The 22,235-nt window shown below is 45.5% G+C and overlaps 2 protein-coding genes across 4 annotated transcripts in view; both read left to right on the top strand.

Annotated features, from left to right (window-relative positions):
• Window positions 1–5,644, top strand: part of SCAI (suppressor of cancer cell invasion) — a 38,849-nt gene extending 33,205 nt beyond the window's left edge. Inside the window, exon 20 of the mRNA XM_066563178.1 lies at window positions 10–5,644. Coding sequence (XP_066419275.1) covers window positions 10–159 — 150 coding nt within the window. The 3' untranslated portion in view covers window positions 160–5,644. The remainder of the gene's footprint in view (window positions 1–9) is intronic.
• A 420-nt stretch (window positions 5,645–6,064) lies between these two features.
• GOLGA1 (golgin A1) lies at window positions 6,065–22,112 on the top strand. 3 transcript variants are annotated; one of them, XM_066562711.1, is made up of 23 exons: window positions 6,065–6,140; window positions 6,501–6,808; window positions 8,221–8,311; window positions 9,626–9,700; window positions 10,190–10,287; window positions 10,741–10,773; window positions 11,290–11,418; window positions 11,688–11,857; window positions 12,233–12,344; window positions 12,468–12,563; window positions 12,786–12,911; window positions 13,728–13,823; window positions 14,273–14,368; window positions 14,595–14,747; window positions 14,971–15,066; window positions 15,778–15,867; window positions 16,665–16,767; window positions 17,039–17,196; window positions 17,358–17,519; window positions 18,008–18,067; window positions 18,593–18,757; window positions 18,940–19,026; window positions 19,850–22,112. In XM_066562711.1, the coding sequence occupies exons 2-23, from the start codon at window positions 6,674–6,676 to the stop codon at window positions 19,928–19,930; spliced, it is 2,412 nt and encodes an 803-aa protein (XP_066418808.1). In that variant the 5' UTR covers window positions 6,065–6,140; window positions 6,501–6,673; the 3' UTR covers window positions 19,931–22,112. The 3 variants fall into 3 exon arrangements, with proteins under 3 accessions (XP_066418808.1, XP_066418810.1, XP_066418809.1); XM_066562713.1 differs by having other exon boundaries at window positions 11,700–11,857; XM_066562712.1 differs by lacking the exon at window positions 6,065–6,140 and having other exon boundaries at window positions 6,495–6,808.
• The last annotated feature ends 123 nt before the right edge of the window (window positions 22,113–22,235 follow it).

Consider the following 22,235-nt stretch of genomic DNA (forward strand, 5'->3'; position numbering starts at 1 on the left):
GTCATCTAGCAGGAGACTCGAAATTATCCCGAATCTTATCCTCAGCTGCCAAGAGATGAAACGGTGGAGAACCCTCACCTCCAAAAGCACATTTTGGAGCTGGCTTCCATTCTGGATGTTAGGAATGTTTTCCTGGAAAACACACTTGATGACTATTAAAAGAAACTGTCTTACTGCAAAGGGGATTCCCTGGCCACAGATTTTGAATGGTGCAGTTTTATAATGTGAAAATCATAAAAGGAAGTACTTGATTTTATTTTTAAATTTAGGGCCATTATTTTAAAAAGTAATAATAAACAGCTGTTAGTTGAGCTGTTCCATTCTGTATGGGGTCAATTTTATAAGCAGAAGTTTTCATGTCTTTTAAATGTTAAACTAAAGAATCACTAGAGGTTTATTTCTGGTCTTGTGGCTGTCAACCACATTTCCAACAGCTGATCCTAAGCATAGAAGTATTATTGGTTACCTTTAGCCCACATTTGTGGAAATCCTTTATTTTTATACAATTTTAAGAAATTGGAAAGAAAAAAAAATCAACAGAAAAAAACCAATATTTTATCCCCAAAGAGTTTGGATTTGAAATGGTAAAGATGGAACCACACAGTGCAAACCAACAATAGCAATAACAGATTCCTTCATAACAAATATATTTTTTCAGTCTTAGGCAAGCGAGGAGACAAAACTGTGGGCAATTAAATTGCATTTGGAGCAGTGTTTTGAAGTGAATTTGTAAAGATACTTAATGCTCCCTATAAGATTGATGCAGCAGTTTTCTGTATGAACTGTACTGCTGGCCAAGGACCTGGCTGGGCAAGGGGTTCAATAGTGAACAAACTGCAAACCCTGAAGGTCAGCCCCCACCTCTCACTGTCATGTGAGGCATCCTGCCACAGGAGGAGGGGGCATTCTTCAGTTTGAGGTACTTTTAGAAATTCCAGCATTTCCAGCAGGTGTGTGGATGGAATGTGTGGCTCCCACAGCATGAGCAGTCCCTGGCAGAGCTGAGAGGATGTCCTGCACAGTGCTGTACCTGTCCCTCGTGTGTCTGACCCTGCTGTGCACAGCCCCAGAGAGGTGCTGATGTTCCCTTGCAGGTGAAGCCAGGTGGGAGCTGCCAGAGCCCCCTGGATGTTTTGCATGCCCCCCCAGGCTCAGTCCTGCCCTCAGGAGCAGCCAGGGGCTGGAACTTGGCAGCACCATCACTCCCCAGCCCAAGAGCCTGGCTGGATGGGTGTCTGCATGAGGACAGTGGCCTTTGGGAAGGGGCTGGCTGGAGAAGGCTCTTGTGGCTGCTGGAGGAGGGCTGGCAGGCTCATTTGGGACTGCTCTGGCAGCTCCTGGCAGTGCAGGGGAAGCAAGGATGAGGGAATGGAGATACTTTAAACTATTAAATGGAAAAGCCAGTTGTCACTCTTCCGTGGGCTGCTAGGAAAGAAGTGAGAGGACAAGTCCAGCCAGTGCTTTTTGTTTAACCCCAGCCATGCCTCTGTGCTTAGGTGGAAACCGTGCAGAACTTGGTGACTGTTGCAGTGTCATGGCAGTCCTGGGTGCAGAGCATCACCCAGGGTGTGGTGTGGTCAGCCAGAGCAGCCTGGTGGATCTGTTCTGCTGAGGGAGCACAGTGTGGAACAGCAGGAACGGCTGCAGTGTAGCTGGGGAGTTTGCATGAAGGTTCTTTGTAGCTGGGCTGAAGCTTGCACCATCCATTCTTTATTTCCCAAGTGTACAAAATCCTGTGAATGCTTTGTTTGTCCTAAGCAGTTGTGAAGCTGGTACATTGAGACCCCCCACCCCTTGGTGCTGCTCTTTGGACTCTGGCAGGACTTCCTTTGCCAGGCTGTGGAGTCTGTTGTGACGAGTGTGTGTTGGTGTGTGCATGTGTGTGCTCGGCGTTTGTGTGTGTATGTACAGTACACATGCATCTACTGCCTGGTGTAAATTGTAAATATGTATATATGTACAGGTACTTGTATATGTATTAAAAAGAATGAACCACTACGATGTCTATATACAAAATTTATATATACACACATACGCCATGTTGGGTGGATTCCACAAGGTGCTGCAGATCATTTGTGGTTGTACTAAAGGTTATGGCTCTTCTGCCACTGTAATTTGCTGTTTCCAGGGACTTACCCTTGGACCTTGAAGTAATTGATAACTGATTCCAGGTACAGGAGCCCTCAGTTAGCCAAGGGAATGGTATCCCTGTATGCATTACAGTGATAAGATCCATGTATTACTGTGAAGCTGATCCTGGCTTTTCTGCCTGGTAGGAGGTCCCCAGCTGCTAAAATGTGGGATTGTATGTGGAGGCTAAAGATGCAGGAAGCCTTTAATGCAGCAGCAAGTGAGAGGCAGGTTATCTGTTGCCCTGCCTGCTGTTCCTCTACCAGCAGCGTTCAGCTTGCATGGAAAAAGGGAATTGAGTTTTCCCCAGCTCACTGCCTTCCAACCAAATGCTTTTGCTTTGCTTTAGCTTTTGCTTTGATGAAGCTATTCCTTTTTTGGTTCCATCTCTGTGGAAAAGAAAAGAGTATGCTGTTCCCAAGCATAGGAGTGATGATGATGATTATTCCACTCGTGTGGGCTGGTGAACCTCTGGGATATTGCTTGTGAACTGACTGGGAAAGCCTTGGTGGTCCTTACCTTTGTTTAGGCTGAAGTGGGGAGTCCTTGCTGGTGACCTGAGAGGCTTCTACCATTTGCAGCCCTTCAAGGAAGTTCTGTTTGCTTTTTTTCCAAGGTAGATCTCATCAGAGAAGAATGCACTTTTTAAAAGAAGAAGCTGGAATGTAGGAGGAGAATATAGGCCTTAAAAATTAGTTCAGAAGCTGAACTTAACAGCAATGACTGTCCAAGTGAAAAATTAGTTTTTGAGGTTCCTAATTCTCCTCTTACCCACTGATCTTTGTTAGAAGGTCCAGTGCTGGGATGTTCAAAGATAAAGATTTCACTCCTGTTGTGTTGGGAGGAGTATGGAATTGTACTGTGGAAGCAGAGGGCTCATACCCTCTGTCTGCTCTAGCTGTAGCTAGGACAAGTGTCTGCTCTTGGATTTTGAGCCAGCCCCTTCTTTCCCACCCAAAGAACTGCATTCAATATGAAAATGTTGATATTTTCCCCTCCAAGTAAAAGCTTGTCTTGTTTGAACTAAGTCATTCTGAACTTGTGCTACTGTGTGCTCTGTGCTATGGTCGTAGGTACCTCTCGGTGTATGCTTGTGTGTACTGAAGAAAATCTGGTTTTGTATCTCGCAGTCCTCAGTGTGGAAGCCAAGCAAAGACTGAACCATTTTAAAGTGAGAAGAGAACAAATCCTTTTCTTCTCAGGCCTGATGCCTTCCCTCTTATCTCGCTCTCCCTTTCTCCATGTATCTTTATTGCTTATATTAGCGGAGAAGACTTGCCAGCACCAGGCAATGCCAAATTAAAGGGGTAAATTCTGCATGTAAAACATTGAGAGGACAAGGTGAACTGGACCAGCTGTGTCCTTACAGGACTGCTCCTGCCTGGCTCCCTACTCCCTGCATGTGGTGTGCTCAGATGAATCCTGCTCCCACAGTAGGTTTGTGCTCCTGCTCAAAGTGGCTTTGGAACATCTCGCCAAAGTTACTGCTGTTGCCTTTTTTTCCCCTTTGACTTCTCAAAATAACAGTGTCAGGGCAATGCAGGGTTATGAGTCTTTAATGCTCTGTTTTTTCATTCCTCCTGGGATATGATGTGTCATTTTGCTTTGTGCACTAGCTAAATGGAGCACTAACTTCCGTGAGCTGTGCAAACAGGACTTGCTCCCTGGAGTACTTTCTTGAGAAGTTTCAGGACCTTTCTTTGAGTAGTTCATCAAAATAATGTCTGTCAAATCATGACTGACTAAACCCCTCAAGACTGTTCCCCAGGGAGATGTGCAGAGATGTCTTTAAAGGATCATAGGAAATAGATGGGGGCAACAGGAAATCTGGCTTCAATTAATCATCTTCAGAAGCTACAATTTGAGTATCTCTGGTCAGGCTTCTCCCCTCGGGATGGGATGGAAGTGCTGTTCCATAGGCCACCCCTGGCTTGAGTTAGGAAGTACCTCCCCTGCCTCACTGCCTCCCGTGTCCTGTAACCATGCTGTGCTGCAAGTCTGCTCTTCCCAAAGCTAAAAATCTTGGAATCTGTCTGAACTAGTGTTTTGTCTTGAGGTTTCTTTTGTAAAAGCTTTACCTGTGTTCGATTCCTCAGTAACTGTCAGTGAGTGCAGCTCAGTGGTGCAGCAGCGGCCGAGCCTCACTCAGTCCTGGTGGTGTTGGGGGCTGCTCCTGGGGCTGAGGGAGCTCTGCAGGCAGGAACACTCACATGAACTGGGGAAAAAAATTCATACAGAGAGCTGAAAACTGCTCTGTGCGCCTCGTAAGGTCAGACTGGACAGAGCAGCCGGGCAGAGCTCTCCAGAGATGATGATACGCTGCTGAAGGGGCTCTCCTGTATTTGTAACGACAGACTTTAAAGCAATACTGTTCTGTGACCAAATGTATTCAGGTGCTTTGAAGATCAATAGAGATCTGCTCACTAGAGCAGAGGATAAACATAACTGCTTCAGATTTAGGAGTGACAACCACTTTTTGTTTTCCCGTTTAAGCCATTGCCAAGACTGAGGAGAGTTAGTTCAGGATTTCTGAATCTGACATTTTTTGGGGTTAAGGACTGTCTCTGAATTGTGCCCAGAGGCACGCACAGATGTTTTGTTCCTGGTTTGATTCCCGCTGGGAGCAGACCCCAGCACAGCTGGCTGGCCTGCAGGAGCCCCAGAGCAGAACAGATGTCACCAGCCCAGCCCCAGCAGCCGCTCCTTCCAGAACAAACCCTGCTGGGAGGATCTGCCCCTTGACTTCACAGATCGCTTTTGGCACGTGTTGTTGATCGTTCTGCCATTGAACTGGTTTGTTGGGAGCAGGATTCTGCCTCGTGCAGGCTGAAAAGCACAAGTGGCTTCTGCCCTGGGCCAGGCCCAGCGAGAAGAGGAGGGGAGCGCAGGTGGGAGCGTTCTGGGAATGCAGAGGGACCGTGCCTCGGGCAGCCCAGCTGCGGAGGTACCCGGAGCGTTTTGCCTCTCTGAGAATCAAATTATTTATTACCAAAAGTAATTTTATAGTGAATTGGTTTAAAGTTATTTTACAGCTGTGTGCCTGTATATCGTATTTTGGTAAAAACGGATATTTTCCTTAAAATATATAGAGATATATAAATAAACTTTTTTTGGAGCAAATGGACTTTTTTGCAAGGGATCTGTAATCGCCAAAGCAGTGTGATGCCAGAAGCGATTCTGCCGTTGTTCGGGGAGGGAAGGAGCGTGTTTGTGTTACTGCTGGACACTGCGGGGAGGAGCGAACCGCGATGGACCCGGGCCCCGCCGCCTGTCCCGCTCCGGCCGGGCACCACCGACCAGCGCCAGCCCCGCGTCCCGCTCGTCACCGCCTTTCCAGCCTTTCCAGAGACTTTGGAGCAGATTTCCGTTCGCTTTTGTCCCCGCCGCGCCGGGGCCGCTCCCGCCCGGTGTTCGCGGTTGTGCCGTGTCCGAGCCGTTCTCTGTCCCTGTCCCGGCCGCCGCCCCGGCCCCGCCGGCGGACTGTGCTGTCAATAAACTGTGATAAACGCTCGTACCGAGGCGCCTGCTCCGCTCCGGGCGGGGACTGCGGGAGGAGCGGGGCTGAGGGACGAGCCGGGCCGGGAGAGGAGGGAGAGGAGCGGGGCTAAGGGACGAGCCGGGCCGGGAGAGGGGCGGGAAGAGCGGGACTGAAGGACGGGACGAGCCGGGCCGGGAGAGGAGGGAGAGGAGCGGGGCTGACGGACGAGCCGGGCCGGGAGAGGAACGGGGCGGAGCTCGGTCAGGGGGCGGGGCTCGGGCTGAGGGCGGAGCGGCGCTGAGGGAGGAGCTCGGTCGGCGGGCGGAGCGGGACCGGGGGCGGAGCGGGGCCGGGGGCGGAGCGGGGCCGGGGGCGGAGCGGGGCCGGGGGCGGAGCGGGACCGGGGGCGGAGCGGGACCGGGGGCGGAGCGGGACCGGCGCCGCTTCCGCCCCGCGCGGCGCTTCCGGGTCGGCGGTGTCCGGGGAAGCGGTGGCGGCCGCGGGACCGGCGAGGCCCGGCCGGGCATGGGCGGTGAGGAGCGAGGGGACGGAGGACCGGGAGAAGAGGGGGCAGCCGGGCCGGGGCTGCGGGAGAGCGGCGGTGACAGGCCCTCGGTGCCTCGGAGCAGAGCAGCCTCCGCGGGCCGGGCCGGGCCGGGCCGGGCTGGGCTGGGCTGAGCTAAGCTGAGGGGACCCGCCCGCTCCCCGGGCCCCGGCCCCGCCGCCGTTTGGGGCCGTTGGTTTGGGGCTTTAACGGATTCTGCTCCGGGAGACCCGATTTTTTAACGTGCTGTAACAGATGCGATGTTAAAAGGCTTTCTGTTTGTTACCTTTAAATGATCCATGCCGGTGGGATTTTTTAGTGTGGAACCCATTTCTGTTTGGTTTGCAGGTACTGCCAGGCCTTGAGGGCTTCAGTGGCGCTGGAGATGCAGTAAACCAGTGCATGAGGCTCAGAATTCAGTCTCAGCGTTTGGAAGCTTTAGACAAGAGTGTCAGCGTACTAACGTTGGCGGTCGTGGCTTTCTGAAGGACCTGGATATTTCAGGGCTGTAGAGCAGTAAAATGTTTGCCAAATTGAAGAAGAAGATCGCGGAGGAGGCAGCGGTGGCTCCCAGGCCCGGAGGAAATGCCCGCATGCCCAGGTCTGTCAGCAAGGAATCGATCACGTCTGTGGGAGCAGACTCCGGAGACGACTTTGTGAGTTACACCTTGCTTTCAAATCTCCTTTCTCTGACAGTGTTTTCATTACGGTTTTGCAGACAACCATTTAAAGTCTAGGGTGTGATTTGAAAACGTGCTCCGGTGTCTTTGTAAGTGTATCTCCTAATGCATAAATGCATCATTAGCTTGAGTGAAATTAAATATTGAAGAGAAAACGTTTGTTAAGCATAGTAGTTGCCAGGAGGCTTCCATTCCCATGTAAACAGTTTTCATTTTACCTCTGGGCTTCCAAGTGCTCTTCCTACCTGAGACATTGTATATGTCTCTGCTGAAAACGTGTGCAGTGTTTTTGCAGTCAAAACCATTGTAGTTCCTCTCTTCCACGATAAAACATTGTTTAAACAAGTGGTGAAGTTCCAGGAGCGCATGGGTTAAGTGAGACCCTGGAATGCTCTGGCACCTCTGCCCTGGATGGCTGGCTGTCACATTTCTGAAAGCCTGGATTAAGGCAGTGTCACCCCACTGCTGGAGCCAGCAGGACCCACTGCATAGCCAGCAGCAAGTCCCTGTTTGGCGTCTGCAGAGTGAAGAACTTGTTTACACAGTTGGGCTTTAAATTATTTTTTTTGAAGCTCAGCTGAAATTTCAGTTGTGTCAAGCAGAAAGTTGGAGCTCTTAATGTTTAGATGCATTTTATTGTGGAAATATATTAGTCTTGTGTTTTTCTGAGGTTTTTTTTCTTTAGCACTTAGGAAATTCTCATGTAGGAATTCCGTTTGCCGTCTTGCAAGTTTGCAGAACAGAAAACAAATAATGGCAAACAAATAATGAATTGGCAAAACAAAATAATGAAATAATGAAATGGCAAAACAAGTAACGAATTTGAGTGGTCTTCAGAAAACCCCCAAGAGTTACTCGTTTTATCAATATTCATTTAACTGCTCTTGCTGTTGACTTTTATGGAGCAAAACCCACCAGAGCGTCATAAGTCAGTTATGCAGCAGATTTTGTGTGGACAAATTGCTGCATCAGGGCATCAGTGAGTTTATCCCACCTGAAAAGCATTACTGCTTCTCTTTTAATTACTTTGATTTTCAGGACTCCCTCTTTGACCTTTCCTGGTGCCTGTGCTGTGGAGCCTGATTTCCTCCCCCTCAGTGATTCCATTCCCCCATCTCCTCAGTGACAGTTTGGACAAACAGGTCCCAGCCCCAGCTCCTTCCCAGGCTGTGTGCTCTGGGGAGCAGGCAGCCTGGCACTACTGAGCCTTGCTGGTTTTCTCCTTCAGCATTTCTAACACATTCTGCTGTGCTAGTACAATTTACCCCTCTATGGGAAAAACAAGAGCTGTTCCTAGGCAGGAGAGTGGTTATTATCCCATTCCTAATGTATGGCAGGATCACTTCTTCTGAATTTTGTAAGTTACAGAGTGTTGCTTTTCTCCCAAGGCTTCTGATGGGAGCAGCTCCAGAGAGGATCTTTCATCCCAGTTGTTAAGAAGAAATGAACAAATTAGAAAACTGGAGGTGAAGCTATCTGGTATGTGCCCTGATACATATAAAACTTGTTATTTTAGGAAACATTTTCCTTTGAATTTACATGGTTTAATTTATTAAAAATCCATGGGGTTAGGGTCTTTTGAAAATTGATTTGTAGCAGCCCTGTTGATTGACAAGAGGGGAGCATCCAGCATCATTATTTTTTTATGGAGGCAACTGGGTCTTTGCTGATTTCAGCAATACATTTATGTGATTGCTTGGAACAGCTGGGATAGCTTTCTGTCCCATGTTTCAAACAGCATCTGTCCCCACTTGTGTGTATAGTTTGTTTCTGATAGGGTTTGAGCTTTCTGACAGTAACACAGTGCCATCCTTAAAGAAGTGGGCTTGGAAATGAAGAAGAAACAAAGAATTCAACATAAAACAGTCCTGAGGGTTTTTTCTTTCTAATTCCTTGTTCTGTAAAGCTGTAGTGAAGGCTGGCACTGCTCCCCATCCCTGTTGTAGGGAAGGGACCAGGGACTGGGCTGAACTGTGTTACACTGCTGCTTCCCAAAGCTCATGGGAGGCCTTGGAAAATTAGGGAAGGGTACAGCCAGATAAGGATTATTTTGATTTATTCTGGAGACTTATCAGGCTTCTGGTCAGTTCAAGAAAATATAGGCTTCAGAAATTGTTTCACATGGAATTCAAAAGGCCCAAGTGCTCATCTGCTTGCACAAGGTAAACTTAAAAGTGCTGGCTGGGGCTTAACACAAGAGAGGGAGGCTCTGGGCATCAGGAGTCTCACACAGGCAGGCAGCCAGTGAGTAAATCCTCTTCTCCATCGTACAGGAACCTCTCCAGGGTGTGTGTACACTTGGTTTGGTTTACATTCCCTCCCGGGTCAGTTCTGCTGAGCGAGGGTGAGGGCAGTGCTGTGGGACTGCAGCAATGAGCAGATGGATGCAATGGCCATGAATTAACCCTTCCCTGCACCCTGCAGTGCCAGACACCTTTCCTGAGCAGAGTGAAATGTGTCAGTGTTCTGGGATGAAGTGAAAAGGGAGAGACAGTTGTTCATTCTCTGGTTCTGCTCTTGCCTGTGTGACTGACACCCCTGGGACAGGCCCTTCTGTTTGTGCCAACCCTGTGGACAGTACAGAGCTATTTGCTTGTGATCATTGTTGTTGTCACCCAAGTTTTCCTCAGCAGGAATGATTTTCTGATTGAGAAAATCATTGTCATTTGCCACTCATCCTTTTTTCTCTTCTTTTTTTTTTTTTCCTTTTTTTTAAATTTTTGTGTTACCCTAAAAACGTCCTTCCCCAATGTCTGTCCATTCCTGGTCTGTTCTTCTCCCTCCTCACACAAGATTATGCTGATCAGATCCGAAATCTGCAGAAGATAAAAGAGAAGCTTGAAAATGCATTAGAAAAGCATCAGGATTGTATGTATTTTTCTTTTTTTCCTTTTTGTTCAGTTCAGTTGAAAATTGCTGTGGTTGGAAGGAAAGAGGTTTGGTGTACAGATGTGCTAATGATTTCCTTTCAAACTGTGCACCTCTGTAGTGTGAACAATTAGAACACAAGTTGTTACCTTATTTACAGCATAAAAAGCAGCAGCTGTGTGTTGAAAGAAGGTTGTTATTGTACTCCCTCTGCCAAATTTGGGGCTCACATGCAGGAATGACCTCTTGGAAACCTGCAGCTTTGTTCTAATCCAGCAAGGAGCAGTATCCCTGTCTGCTGTTAGCTTTGGCCCTTTGCCAGCCTGCAAGCAGCGTGAGGGAATGAGTAGCACAGCGCTAGTGCTACAGTCAAGACAGGGCTAATTACTTGCAGAAGAAGCTCTTTAAAGTTATAAATAACTTACAGGAAAGTGAGAAGTAATTTTAAAAGATGCGTTTTTAATATAGCTGGTGGTTCTCTGTTGATAGCCTCCATGAGGAAGTTTCAGGAGCAGAATGAAGCTCATCAGGCCAGTCGAGCCAAGATGGCTGAAGGAATGGCTTTGGCCTTGGAAAAAAAGGACAAGGTAAGAGAGCTTGAGCAGGACTTTAGACTCTCATGACCCTGATATTTTAAGCAGGTGTTACTATTAATTAAAATAATTGTTCAGCCCTGTGTGTGAGTGTGCCAGTGTTGAGGGAAGGAGGGAGTGCTGAGCTCAGTGCCAGGAATGGTGCAGGACTTGTCACTGCTCAGACTGTTCCGACTGGTTTTAACAAGAGCCCACAGAAATTCCTAATGAAAGGTTAAGCTTGTGCTTGGATAAGATTCAATGGCAGTAGGCCTGTTGTCACATTTATTTTACTTGCATAAGACTTATGTATTCGGGTAGCATGAATGATTCCTCAGCCTTTATTCAAGCACTGGCTGTTACTGTACTGCTGCTGATTTATTTTTTTTTTAACCATAATTGCTGTCCTTGAAAGTCTGCAAATAGATTTTGATATCTTTTTTTCTCCTTTCTTTCTTTCTTGTTCAGGAGTGGATGGAAAAACTCGCTCAAGTTGAAAAGGTAATTAACCTTGGATGTTTTTCTCAGGGGGTGTAGTGTAGCTCTGTGTGTATTTGCAAACACCATCCTGCACACTTCCAGCTCTATCAGAACTCGACTCTGTTCAGCCCTTTTTATTATTTGGTCTTTGTTCAGTGGGAGAGGCCAATCATTTGCTTTTTGTTACCAGCCCAAATGCTTGGGGAGGTCTTTCTGGTTTTGTTATTCAGTGGGGAAGTAAAGAACGATGGGTTGTGATGGGAAAGTTGTCCTTCTGTAAGGTGGAACATTGTCCATTTTTAAGAGTTCAGCTTAGGTAGTCATTGGTGGCATTGTGATGAATTCAGATTTCTTTTTTTTTGTTGAGTTTGGTAATTTTCACTGTGACATGAATCTGAAAGGATTTCTAGTTCTGTATGGAGCACCATCAGGAGCTGTATGGCTGCAAGACAAGATTTCTTTCTCAGAGAGTTTACCTGAACTCCCATTAACTTGACATGAGCATACAGATATCCTTTAGTTCTGTTCCTTTATCAGGAAAAAAAAATGCTTCAAACACAGTTACAAGAAATGAGGGAGCAGAGTTTGAACCTTTTCCAAAAACGAGATGAAATCGATGAACTGGAGGGCTTTCAGCAGCAGGAAATTGCCAAAGTTAAACACATGGTAAGAATATTTTCAGCTTTTTATTTCCTAAATTTTTTACTAGGATATTAAGTTAGTGGTAGCCCAGCATACGTTTTTTCAGCCTTTGTGCTTGTACACAGATTTGGTTAGTGTCAAAATCCCAACAGTAGGTACTGAACACAGTATTACATAGTCTATTATCTCACTTAATTCAGCCCACAAATTAGTGAAACAGGCAGGTTTCAGTGAAAAGGTTTATCGGTGTTACTGGTCATCTGTAATGCCAAAGATGATCTTCTAATGTTCAGCTTTTGAAAAAGGAAGAGTGTCTGAGCAGGGCGGAGCAGGAGCTGGAGGCGCGAGCGCAGGAGCTGAGCCAGGCGGGAGCGGAGCTGCAGGAGGCCAGGGCCGAGGCCTCGGGGCTGAGCAGGGACCTCCAGGACTTGCAGCAGCAGTTCCTGCAGCTGCAGGCTCACAGGTATGGAGCTGAGGCTTCCACAGGAGCAGTGGATGTGTTTCCCCTGTATTTTTACTTCATGCTCACTTCTGTCTCTTTGGAAGAGTTTATATATGTAGTGAGTTGACTGAATTTTTGCCTCTGCTATGGCCATGGGGATGTAAATGCCAAGCCAATGATAGTAATACTCTTTTTGTAAATTATTTCCTTTTTTCATAGTTTGAATGCTAACTGTCACTTTTTTTTGAAAATGTATAATCAAGCAGTGATTGATGGTGGCTGGTTTTAGCACAAGAAAATTTTGTTGATGTCCATTTTCATAAGCAGCAGAATTATCTGCCAAAGATTATTTTTCTGGAATGCTATGTCACTTGTTTTTATTCTCTTTCTGTGAAGAGATGAACTAATGACAGCTGAGACAAATGCAGAAAATAAGATCACTGCTCTGGAGTTAAGAGAACAGGAGCTACAAACTGTCATTCAGCAGCTTTCTGTAGACTTGCAAAATGTAAGTTTGAGCCAAGTGAGATTTGATTCAAAGAGCTCCATGTCTGCAGAAGTTAGATTAGATATCAGCTATGTGGTGTTGGAAATTTAAGTTTCAAAGTAAGTAATTTCTCAAAATGTTTAGGCTCAAGTGGCTGGTTCTGGTTGTGAGAAGAGACTGGAAATGTTACAAGTGGAGCATGACTCTCTGAAGGTGGAATATGAGCAGGAGAAGGAAAAGGTGAGGTGCTTTCAGATGCACGTGCTGCTCCTGGTGTGCACATTACTTGGGTAATGTACAGCTTTGTGTAGTTGGAAGTTTGGTGTCCAGAAAGTGTTCCAGGATTAAATTATCTTTTTAAATAGGACTTTCCTTTCTATTGGCATTTCCAAAAGTCAAACTGCAACAGATCAGCTGAAAGCTTCATTACAAAAAAGATTCTGTGATTTCTCATTCTCACAGATGACTTTTGAACTTGCTGAGAGAGATAGACTTACTGAACAGCTGCAGGAAAAGGTGTCTTCCCTGGAAAAAAAGCTAGAAAGGAATCTCTCAGGAGATGAACATGTGCAGGAGCTGCTCAAAGAGGTAATTGCACAGTTAAAGGCTGCTTAGAGGTACAGTATTAGTGAGTTGTTTGGTTTGGGTTTCTTAGGTCTTACATTACATCTCACCCATGCACTGATGTCACACAGCCACGTTTGTCCTGGCAGTGTGTTTTGGCACACTGTGCTGGGCAGAACATGTGGGTGGCTGCACTGAGCCTGTTTGTGTAGGTCCTGCACAGATGTCTGTGCTGGCCTTTCTGCATTGTCTGTTTGGGCACTGCATCTGACTGCTTAGAAGGAAGAGAGCAGCTTTCTGCCATCCCCACAGGAGGTGGGACAATTTGGGAGTTTTTCTAATTAATCCTCACAAGCACAGTGAATGCTTTTCCTTGTTCTTTGGAAAGGCAAGGGGCAGGGAGGGAACTGTTTGCACATAGGTGTGCAAACAGAATGTTGTATGCTGAAAGCCTCAGCCTCAGAAGTGCTGAACAACAGCTGGAAACAGAAACTTAGCTGTGGTTAATCCCCTTTCTCTCATTGCTTCTTGATCTCTTTCTCAAGCACTGATGCTCCTGCTCAGAATCAGCCTGGAGCAATGTTTCCCCAGATGGGTCTTGGGGATGTTTGCTTTTCCCTGGTCAGGGTGCCTACAGTCACATCACCCCTGTGTTGCTGTGACAAAAGGATTTGGCTTAGTAAACTCAAGGCAGTTTAAAGTTACCTAGGGATATTAAAACATTGTGTCCCATTTTAGTTTGACCTTATAAGTGAAATAAGAAGGAAAATTTTTATTACTCCCCCAACTTATGTCTTTGTCCATCCTTGCTCGTGTTCTTCACCTCAATGTAACCTTCAGAAAGCTGCTCTTGAGCAGAGGCTGGAGGAGAGCAGGCAGCAGGTACTGACAGACAGGACACAGCACAGCCAGGCTCTGAACCAGCTGGAAACACAGGTGAGCTGTTTCTAATTTCACCACAGATTGCCACTCTTTTCATCCTCTGTGCCCTACGCCTCCTCCCCTCACTGCACTCCCTGCCCAAGGTGAGACTGCACATTTAATCACATTTAGTCACATTTAGTCTTGAAAGGAGAATAACTGATCAGTGTCTCTGGGCATCTCCCCACGTCATGAGTGGAGGAGGGCCTAGAGGTCAAGACAGAGGTTTTGTGCAGATCCTCCCTGTAGTAAGAAACAAATAACTCAGGTGCAAGCACTGCTGGGGCAGTGCTGTGGCGAAGAATTTCTAAAACCTGCATGTGTCAAATAGGCAGCCTCTCTATGTCTGTGGCTTCAGGGATTTAATGTTTACCTTCCCCTCCTGGGCCACTCTGTACTATGCAAACTTTTAAAATAACATAGATGCCATTGGATAAGGAATTTAATTAATGGTGTAATTTTAGAATAAAGAACTGGAAGAGAAACTACGGATTGCAACAGAAACACTGAAAAAGAGCAAAGAAACAGCTGCAGACCAGGATCTGAAGATCCAGAAGCTGGTGAGTCTCCTGCATGTTTCACTGACCAGTAACTGATCAGTCTTCAGCATCCCCAGAGACAATCACTTCTCTGTTTTGTTATTCAAGTGTTTGTTTTCTTGCTGTTTGTCTGCTGAACTCCAGTCTGTGAGTACATGACACTGCTGCCAAAGGAATAGTGTTCCTCATTTGTCAGAATGATGTCAAAATACCATTCTATTAATGTGGTTTTCTTTATTCTCTTAAGCAAACTGATCTAGAGGATGAAAGAAAACAACTGCAGCAACAGATTTTAAGTGAAAAACATCAGTATGATGAGAAAGTTACTGGGCTGGAGTCTCAGATTGCTGCTCTTGAAAAAGCTTGGGAATTGGAGAAAACAACAACTCAGCACAGGATTGTAAGTACAGAAACTGTCTGGTGGGTTGGGAGAGTCTTCACAACATGATTTTAGCACAGCTTGTAGAGCTTGCTTGTTTGGATGTTCTTATTAATTCCTGGCATTATAACAGAAGATATCATACTTTGAGGCACTAAATATGAGCAGAACATTAGATGTGTTTAATTGTTTAAACAAAGCATTAGAATAATTGTACTGTGTATTTAAACACTTTATTTTACAGAGCCAGTTGGAAAAGGAAAATGAAAACCTCAAGGGAAGCAAAGAAGAGTATGAGAGTTCATTAAAACAACAAGAGTCTGAACTGAACAGGCTAAAGGTAAGGGCTGGATGGGAACTGGCATTGTCTTGGGACAGAGCTGAGGCTGGGGAGCAATGAACACCACTGTGGGTTACATTCAGTGCTTGGAGGCCTGTTCTGTTCAGGTTGCAGGTACTTGGAGCTGTAAATCATCTCTGGTACTCAGCAGAAATATGTTGGAGAAGCATTACAAAGGGCTGACCCTTTTCTGAACCAGAATGTTTGGGTCTGCCTAAATCAGGCAGAAATAATACATTCCCATATTGTCAGGGGTGTGAAGAGCTTGGAAATCCTGTTTGCAGTGGTGAATACAGGATGGTTCGACATCAGATTCCACTTAAAGTGTTCAAACCAAAAAGTTAAATTAGTTGGGTGTTTACAGTTTATCCAATTTTGACTGTGATTTTAGATGGTTGAAATTTTTTTCATAGCTACTCCTGGATGCACAATTGGAATAAAGATCTGTTGTAGCAAGGAGCTACTTCTTTGTAATAGAGACTTCAAGCTGAAAGATCTTGCAAGCATTGGGTTTGTTTGGGTTCTTACATCAGTTCTGTGCTGCTCTTGCATATGCAGAGAGCAGCAGTCAGTAAAACAAACCTAACTCATTTGGAAAATGTAGTGTGTCAGAACACTTCAGTTGTAGTCCTAGTGGATTTGGGGTTAAAGATGAGAGACTGACTTGATTTAATTGTCTCACATAACCTCTCAATTAATTCTGGTTTGCAGAATGAGATGAGCAGCAGAGAAACTGTCAGTGTGGAAATTGCCAAAGCATTGGAAGAAACAAGGAAACAGAGAGAGGAATTACAGCAGCAGGTTGGTTAATAATGACTGTTTTAAAATGTATTTGAGACATCCCAACCTCTCAAAGAGCAGACTAGGTTTGGATTTATTTATCCTAACATGCAAGACCCTTGGTCAGAATCATACCCACAGCATGTGAGACAGCAGTTGTTGCCTCAGTAAACCTGAGACTGTTTGAGTCCTGTCATCTGTGAGGTGTTACTGTCTCAGTGCACTGGCCATGGGGAGCCTCTGACATCTGGCAGCTTCTTTGAGAGAAACCTGTTTGTTCTGGTTAGTTCCTTTCAGTGCTGTGTCACATCTGGGTTCCTCTGGAGCAGAGCAGTGGTAAAATTGTACATTTCCTCACAGGGAGGAGCTTTATCCAGTACCAAATGTCAGTTCTAGGAAGTCTTGTTTTGCTCTTCCTGTATAAAAAATAGTGGATAATGTGAGCTTGTGTTTGCTTAAAGTGGGAACTGTCAACTGAACGTGTTTGACTGGAGTTAGTCCCATCTTTTGGTTTCTTTATTCTTCTGGCACTGCTGTGGATCTGTGCTTGCTGGGCCAGATCTGTGTAGAAGGGGTTTAAGGCCATCTCCTGTTTTGCTCAGGGGCCTTGCAGCTGCCACATGCTGGCTGTGACAGTCTGATGGTGGCACAGAAGCCAGGTGGGGTTTAGCTCTTCCAGTAATAACTTCAGTGCTTGTTCCTGAGGCAGCATTGTGGAGGTGATGCCTGCTGGGCCTCTGAAGGATGTTGGAACTTTCAACACCTCTTCCTATTTTATATCTTTAATGACTTCTGTTCATTGTTTTCCTGCTTTGAAGGTTTCACATCTGAATACCCTAATAAAGGAGAAAGACCAGCTGATTGATGAAAAATGTGATCTGCTGCTAAAACAGAAGGAAGAACTGAACCAACTCAGTCAAGGTTAGACCAAATGAGTCTACTGCATCCCAAACAATTCAAGTAGAGCCTCTAGTTCTGGCCTTGCCTGGTAGATTGTAATTTTTCTAGATTTCTCTTTCATATTTAATCTTTTAGCACTTTCAAAATGGTTTATTGTTCACTAACAATTGGACAGTCTCTCTTCTGTCTTTCTGTTTCTCCCCTGGCTTTCTGTCTTCATGGCAGACCAAATGGATTAGAATCTCCCATCTGATGTGCAGCACTGATACTAAGCAGGTCTCTCCTTTCCCAGACCATGAAGCTGTCTTGCTGCAGGTGCATCAGCTACAGCTGGACATAGAAGCAAGGCAGAGCCAAGCGGTGGAGATAGAGGAAACAGCAAGAAAAGAAATTGATGAGCTGAAGCTGCAGGTACAGGAGTGCCTGTTGGCCAGAGAGCATGAGAAAAATGTGAGTGCAGTTCAAATCCATTCTCTCAGGAAAAGAGGGAGGTGTGCAGGAGCCCCCCAGTTCTGTCCTGCCTGGAGAACCAGAAAGAAGCCTGGCTTTCTCCCTGGGGACTGTTCTTGGGCTGCAAATGTCATGATACCTCTCCATGTTTATTTTTGTAGGTTTTAGAGCTGGAGGAATCGACGAGGGCCTTGAGCAATGAGCATTTGCCTTCTCCAGAAAACTCTGTGGTGGAACAGAATGGAGAGGTGGCAGCTGCAGATGTTGTTCAACTTCAGAAGGATAACAGAGAGCTGGAACAGCAAATTGCTGAGAAAAACAAGGTGAACAGAAACAACTGGTAGTCTTTCCCCTTTTAATTAGGAAGCCAAGTAATTGGTGCTGCCTGTGCTGCAGCCTTAAAAGGACAGGCCTGTTCCATTTGAATCCAGTATGTTGTGAGTAAATGCGTTTCTCTGGATTGCACAAGTATCTCCCAACCATGAATAAAAACTGCAGCAAGAGCTGCATGAATCCTGATGCATTTTGGCAGAAAGATGCACCCAGTGATACTATTCACAGCTTTCCTGCAGAGCTCTCTGAGTGAACTGGGTTCAGTTCCACGGTGCTGTCACCTGAAAGCCCAAGTGTCCTGTCACATGCCTGCTGCTGTGTGCAGCTGGCAAGGCAAGGCTCTCAGGTTGCTTCTTCACAGCTGTCAGTGTTGGTTAATTATCATTTTATTCAGTATTTGTTTATCATGGGTTTTTCCAGATACCTGGGGGTCCTGACAATGAATACTGTGTTAAACTCTCCTTTGCTGTGCTTACAGATGATTAGGCAACTTCAGCAAAGAATGACAGAACTCAAGAAAACTCTCCAGAAAGAGCTGGTAAGGATTGTGTGTTTTCAGTCTCTTCAGATGGCACTTACTGGCAGGTACTTGCACTGTTATTCCAAAAGCTTGACTGCTAACTCCCATTGCATCCTCTGCAATGGTTTATCTCTCCAAGAAAAAAGAAAATTATTTAAAAGAAAATTAACAGAGGTTTTAAAATTGTTGGTTTTGCTCTGATGTTGAAAATTACTCTGAAGAAAGCCCATGTTTGAAAGGCTCAGAGCAGGTTAGGGATAGGAGAAAATTACCAAGGGACAGTTTCCACCATGGAGCCAATTCTGTGCTGGTTTGGGTAACGTACACAAAACACTGACATCAGCCAGCTCCTGTCCTGGGGTGTAGGGACAGCTGGAGACCCTTCTCTGCTGTGACCCCATGAAGGATGAGGAGCTGTTGATGCCCAGTTTGTACCCACCTGTGGGTACAACCCTCTTTACATATCCTCAACCCAGAGGGTCAAGCTAACAGCATCTGCAATGTACCTCTCTTTTCCTCTGTGGATTTTTTATTTTTCTGTAGAAAATAAGGCCTGACAGTGAGGTACCTGAGCTACGTGCAAATTCTGAAGTGCCTAATGCTTCTGTGACTGTCACCAACAACTCTGACTTGAACGACTCCAGGGAGATAAACTTCGAGTACCTTAAACATGTTGTACTAAAGTTCATGTCCTGCAGGGAGTCTGAGGTAAAGGTGCCAGTTACCTTCTCTTTCTACATCTGTCTTTCTCTAGAAATTGCCACCTGTCACCTCCTAAGGACACTTCATGCCAGTTCCATAATTTACAATTAAAAAATGTACAGTGGGGGCAATAAAACAAAATAGGTGACAGCAACGTGTTTGGAACACAACTCTGTGGTTTCTTTCAGGCATTCCATCTCATTAAAGCTGTGTCTGTGTTACTGAATTTTTCACAAGAGGAAGAAAACATGCTCAAAGAAACTCTGGAGTACAAGGTAAGGTGCCATTAGGTGCCATATGGCCATATGTGGTCTCTAATGAGACAATTAAAATTCCTAGATGCTGGGAGATTAGGAAAAGTATATTTTTTCCAAATGTTAGGTAGAATAATAAATGTAATTTATTATTAAAATGTTAGCTGACCGTATGCATGCCAGGAATTGTCCCTTTCAGTGAGGGAAATAGCAGCTTTCTGGTGCTCAGAGGAGTTGGAGCACAGCTTTGACAGTGGGCTTGATCTGAGGGGAAAAGCTGGGAGCTCCTTGCCCAAACAGAGTCAGTGTTTAACAGCAGAGCCTAACTCTGGGTTTGTCCTTTTGACACTGGGCTCAGACACCAAGATCTGTGTCTCCTTTCCATGAGCTGAGATCTGCCTGGCCCTGGCTGTGTGGTGGTCAGGGAATGTTCAGCAGTGAGTGCTGCCTCAGCTCCAGGTCCTGCATCATCCCTGCCCACCCAGGAGTTGGGATGCTCAGTCTGCAGATGAAGAGATTTCCTCACCATCTGGTTCAGGGAGCAATAATGCTACACTGACTAAAGGCACCGTGTTTAAATGACTGTAGAGTTCTAATTTGAAATTATTTTAAAGGAATATATGTAAGTATAATCTTCATTTTCACCTGTGGGCAGTGGGTGCTGTTCCTTCCAGATCTGATTGTGTGAAGCTGCCTCCCCTTCTTCAGTCTGGAGTCTGGAGCATTCTGAGTTATAAATAGCTCTTTCCATCAAATGATGAGAACACGGCTGTGTACCATGTTGTTTCTTTCACCCCTTGGAGGTGTGACCCTGTGTGATGTGTGCTGTGCTGTTGTGTCCTAGATGTCCTGGTTTGGGTCAAAGCCATCCCCCAAAGGCAGCATCCGCCCGTCTATCTCGAGCCCAAGGACTCTGTGGCCTTAAGGGAACCCGAAGGTGGCAGGCAGTATCCAGGCACTTCTTTCTGTGAAAAGAATGCTGAACACACTGGTCCAGGTGTGTCTTAATCACTGTCATTGCAGTATTTTGTACAAGAACTTCTGGCTCTGTTTACAAAACTAATACTGTGCAAGGAGACATTTTCACTACAGACTGGAACAGCTCTGGGCTGGAGTCGGGAGCAGCTCGGTTCTGTACTGGGAGCAGCTCCTTGTGCTCAGCACTCCTGGGTCCCTGGCACCAGAGGGTTCTGAGCACCTCTCTGGCTGCCAGCTCAGTCTCTTGGGATGCTGATTCCAGCTGCTGTTCCAGGGTGCTGCAGTCCAGTGACTCTGGGCACAGAAAAGCTGCTTGTCTGGCTGTGGGAAGCCAGCAATGAAAAATGTGTTGGCAGAAGAGTGTTTAGAGTGGGATGGTTTGTAAAGCCTTTCACAGGACAGGAGCAGGAGCTTTAACCAAAAAAGAACTCTGCCTTGCCTTCTAATACTGACATTAACTAATGGTTGGCATTTTTTCATATCACTGTGTAATTTAAGGTGCATTTATCCTGGCCTGCAGCCCTCAAGGCTGCATGTTGATTATTTAATTTGAGAGCACAACTTTAGAGTTGTCTGATTTTACTTTTCTTAAAGAAAAATAATATTTAAAATGGTCTTAATTATAGTACCTAATCCTCAGTCGCCTTTAAAACTAATCCATTAGCCTGTTCCATGGGTTGTTAGCAGTGGGAAAAGGGGTAGGAAACCATTTTAAATTTTTGAAGCTGAGTTCCAGGTATTGTAAATCCACACTGAAAAATACCTTTTATTTTTAAAAAATAAAAATCTAGTTACAAAGGGTGAAGAATGCTGGTACTAAACATTTTGATTCATTTTTTTTCTTCCAAGTCTGCTAGCAACAAATCCTTATAACCAGGATCTGCCTCTTTGGTTGTGGTTTTCTGTACTTCAAATACTGATGCTTAAAAACTGTTATGAATATGTTAACTGTTAACTCCTGACTATTACAGTAAAAGAAATGCTGCTCATGAGGGGTTTGAGGGCAAAATTCAACTCTTAGTGAACAAGTTGTGGTTCCAGCCGCTTGTTTTCTTAATAAAATAAGGACAGGGGACCAAGGTGGCACTTCCTCCCTGGAAGCACAATTTTGCCCAGAGTTATTAACACCACTGCAAAATCTGGATCCAAATGGGAAGCAGCACTAAGTGTGATTCCTGAAAACTGAGACCTGTTTCCAAAAATCTGCACATGTATGGAATTCAGTGAGCATGCTGCAGTTCTGGGAATTCTCTTACAATTCTTCTGTTAAATATATTCAGGGCAATTCAAGCTTTCTCCAGTGGAGCTCCAGCAGGAGGTGAATGTGCTGATCCAGAGGATCCAGAGCCTGCTGGTCTCCCAGGCAGCCCCACCTCAGACACAGGTACTCCCAGGAGCTGTCACTGGGCACAGGTGCTGCTCCTCACTTAGAGACAGGTTGGATTTGTCTGAAGTCAAGAAAACCCAACAATTTTTTGATACTGTCCAAACAGTCTTTAGTAACCAGATTCGTGGCACTTCCAGACAGGACAGAGCATGGGAGGGTTCAGCCCTGCTCTGCTGTGAAAATAGACAATCAAAAAGTACATTTATTTCAATTGTTTCTCTACTGAGATACAGCAGGGTGGAATAATCCTGGGAAGATTTCATTCTCTGAGATATTTTCCTTTCTAATGTCCCTTTGCCTTGCCCTGTTTCTGTGGGACCAGGGATCAGGACTCCCTCACTCCCCTGCTCCCTGCTGAATGTCTGCTGGGTTTATGCTGATCCTGGCTTCAAAGGTTACTGAACAGCAAGGAAAGCAGGACAGGCAGCCTGGAACGGAGTGACAAAGTAAAATCTTATGTTATATATTCACTAACAACTTCAGTTTCAGATCCCAAAGCTCATAAAGGATCAACTTACCATAAACTAGTTCTTAAGTGTTGAATTTTCGTTAGGTATCAGAGCAAGACTGGTGTGTATACATGTATTAAAAAGCTAATGCACTTTCCCTTGTCTCAGAACAGTGGTTATACATAATCCTTTCTATCACCATTGGACTTCTTTCCTTCTATGCTGTAAATATGGATTGTATGATGAAACACTATGAAATTTGTGGTGCAATACATTTTGGATCAAACCCCTAATCTTGATTTCTTTCTTTTTATAGTTCTGGTTATCTCCCCTGGGATGCTATGACTATTTTAAATTGACTTTTAAACCATGACCCAAACCCCACCTTTGCCCAGGGTGAGGATGGGTGTGCCAGC

The sequence above is a fragment of the Molothrus aeneus genome, chromosome 19 (assembly GCF_037042795.1).
Source record: "Molothrus aeneus isolate 106 chromosome 19, BPBGC_Maene_1.0, whole genome shotgun sequence".
Taxonomy (NCBI): Eukaryota; Metazoa; Chordata; class Aves; order Passeriformes; family Icteridae; genus Molothrus; species Molothrus aeneus.

Excerpts from the sequence above, each read along its gene's own strand:
- GOLGA1 (XM_066562711.1), top strand. The coding sequence starts at position 6,674 with ATGTTTGCCAAATTGAAGAAGAAGATCGCGGAGGAGGCAGCGGTGGCT. Across the intron at positions 15,067-15,777 it reads CTGAACTGAACAGGCTAAAG|AATGAGATGAGCAGCAGAGA; the intron begins GTAAGGGCTGGA and ends TCTGGTTTGCAG. Across the intron at positions 18,758-18,939 it reads TGTCCTGCAGGGAGTCTGAG|GCATTCCATCTCATTAAAGC; the intron begins GTAAAGGTGCCA and ends GGTTTCTTTCAG.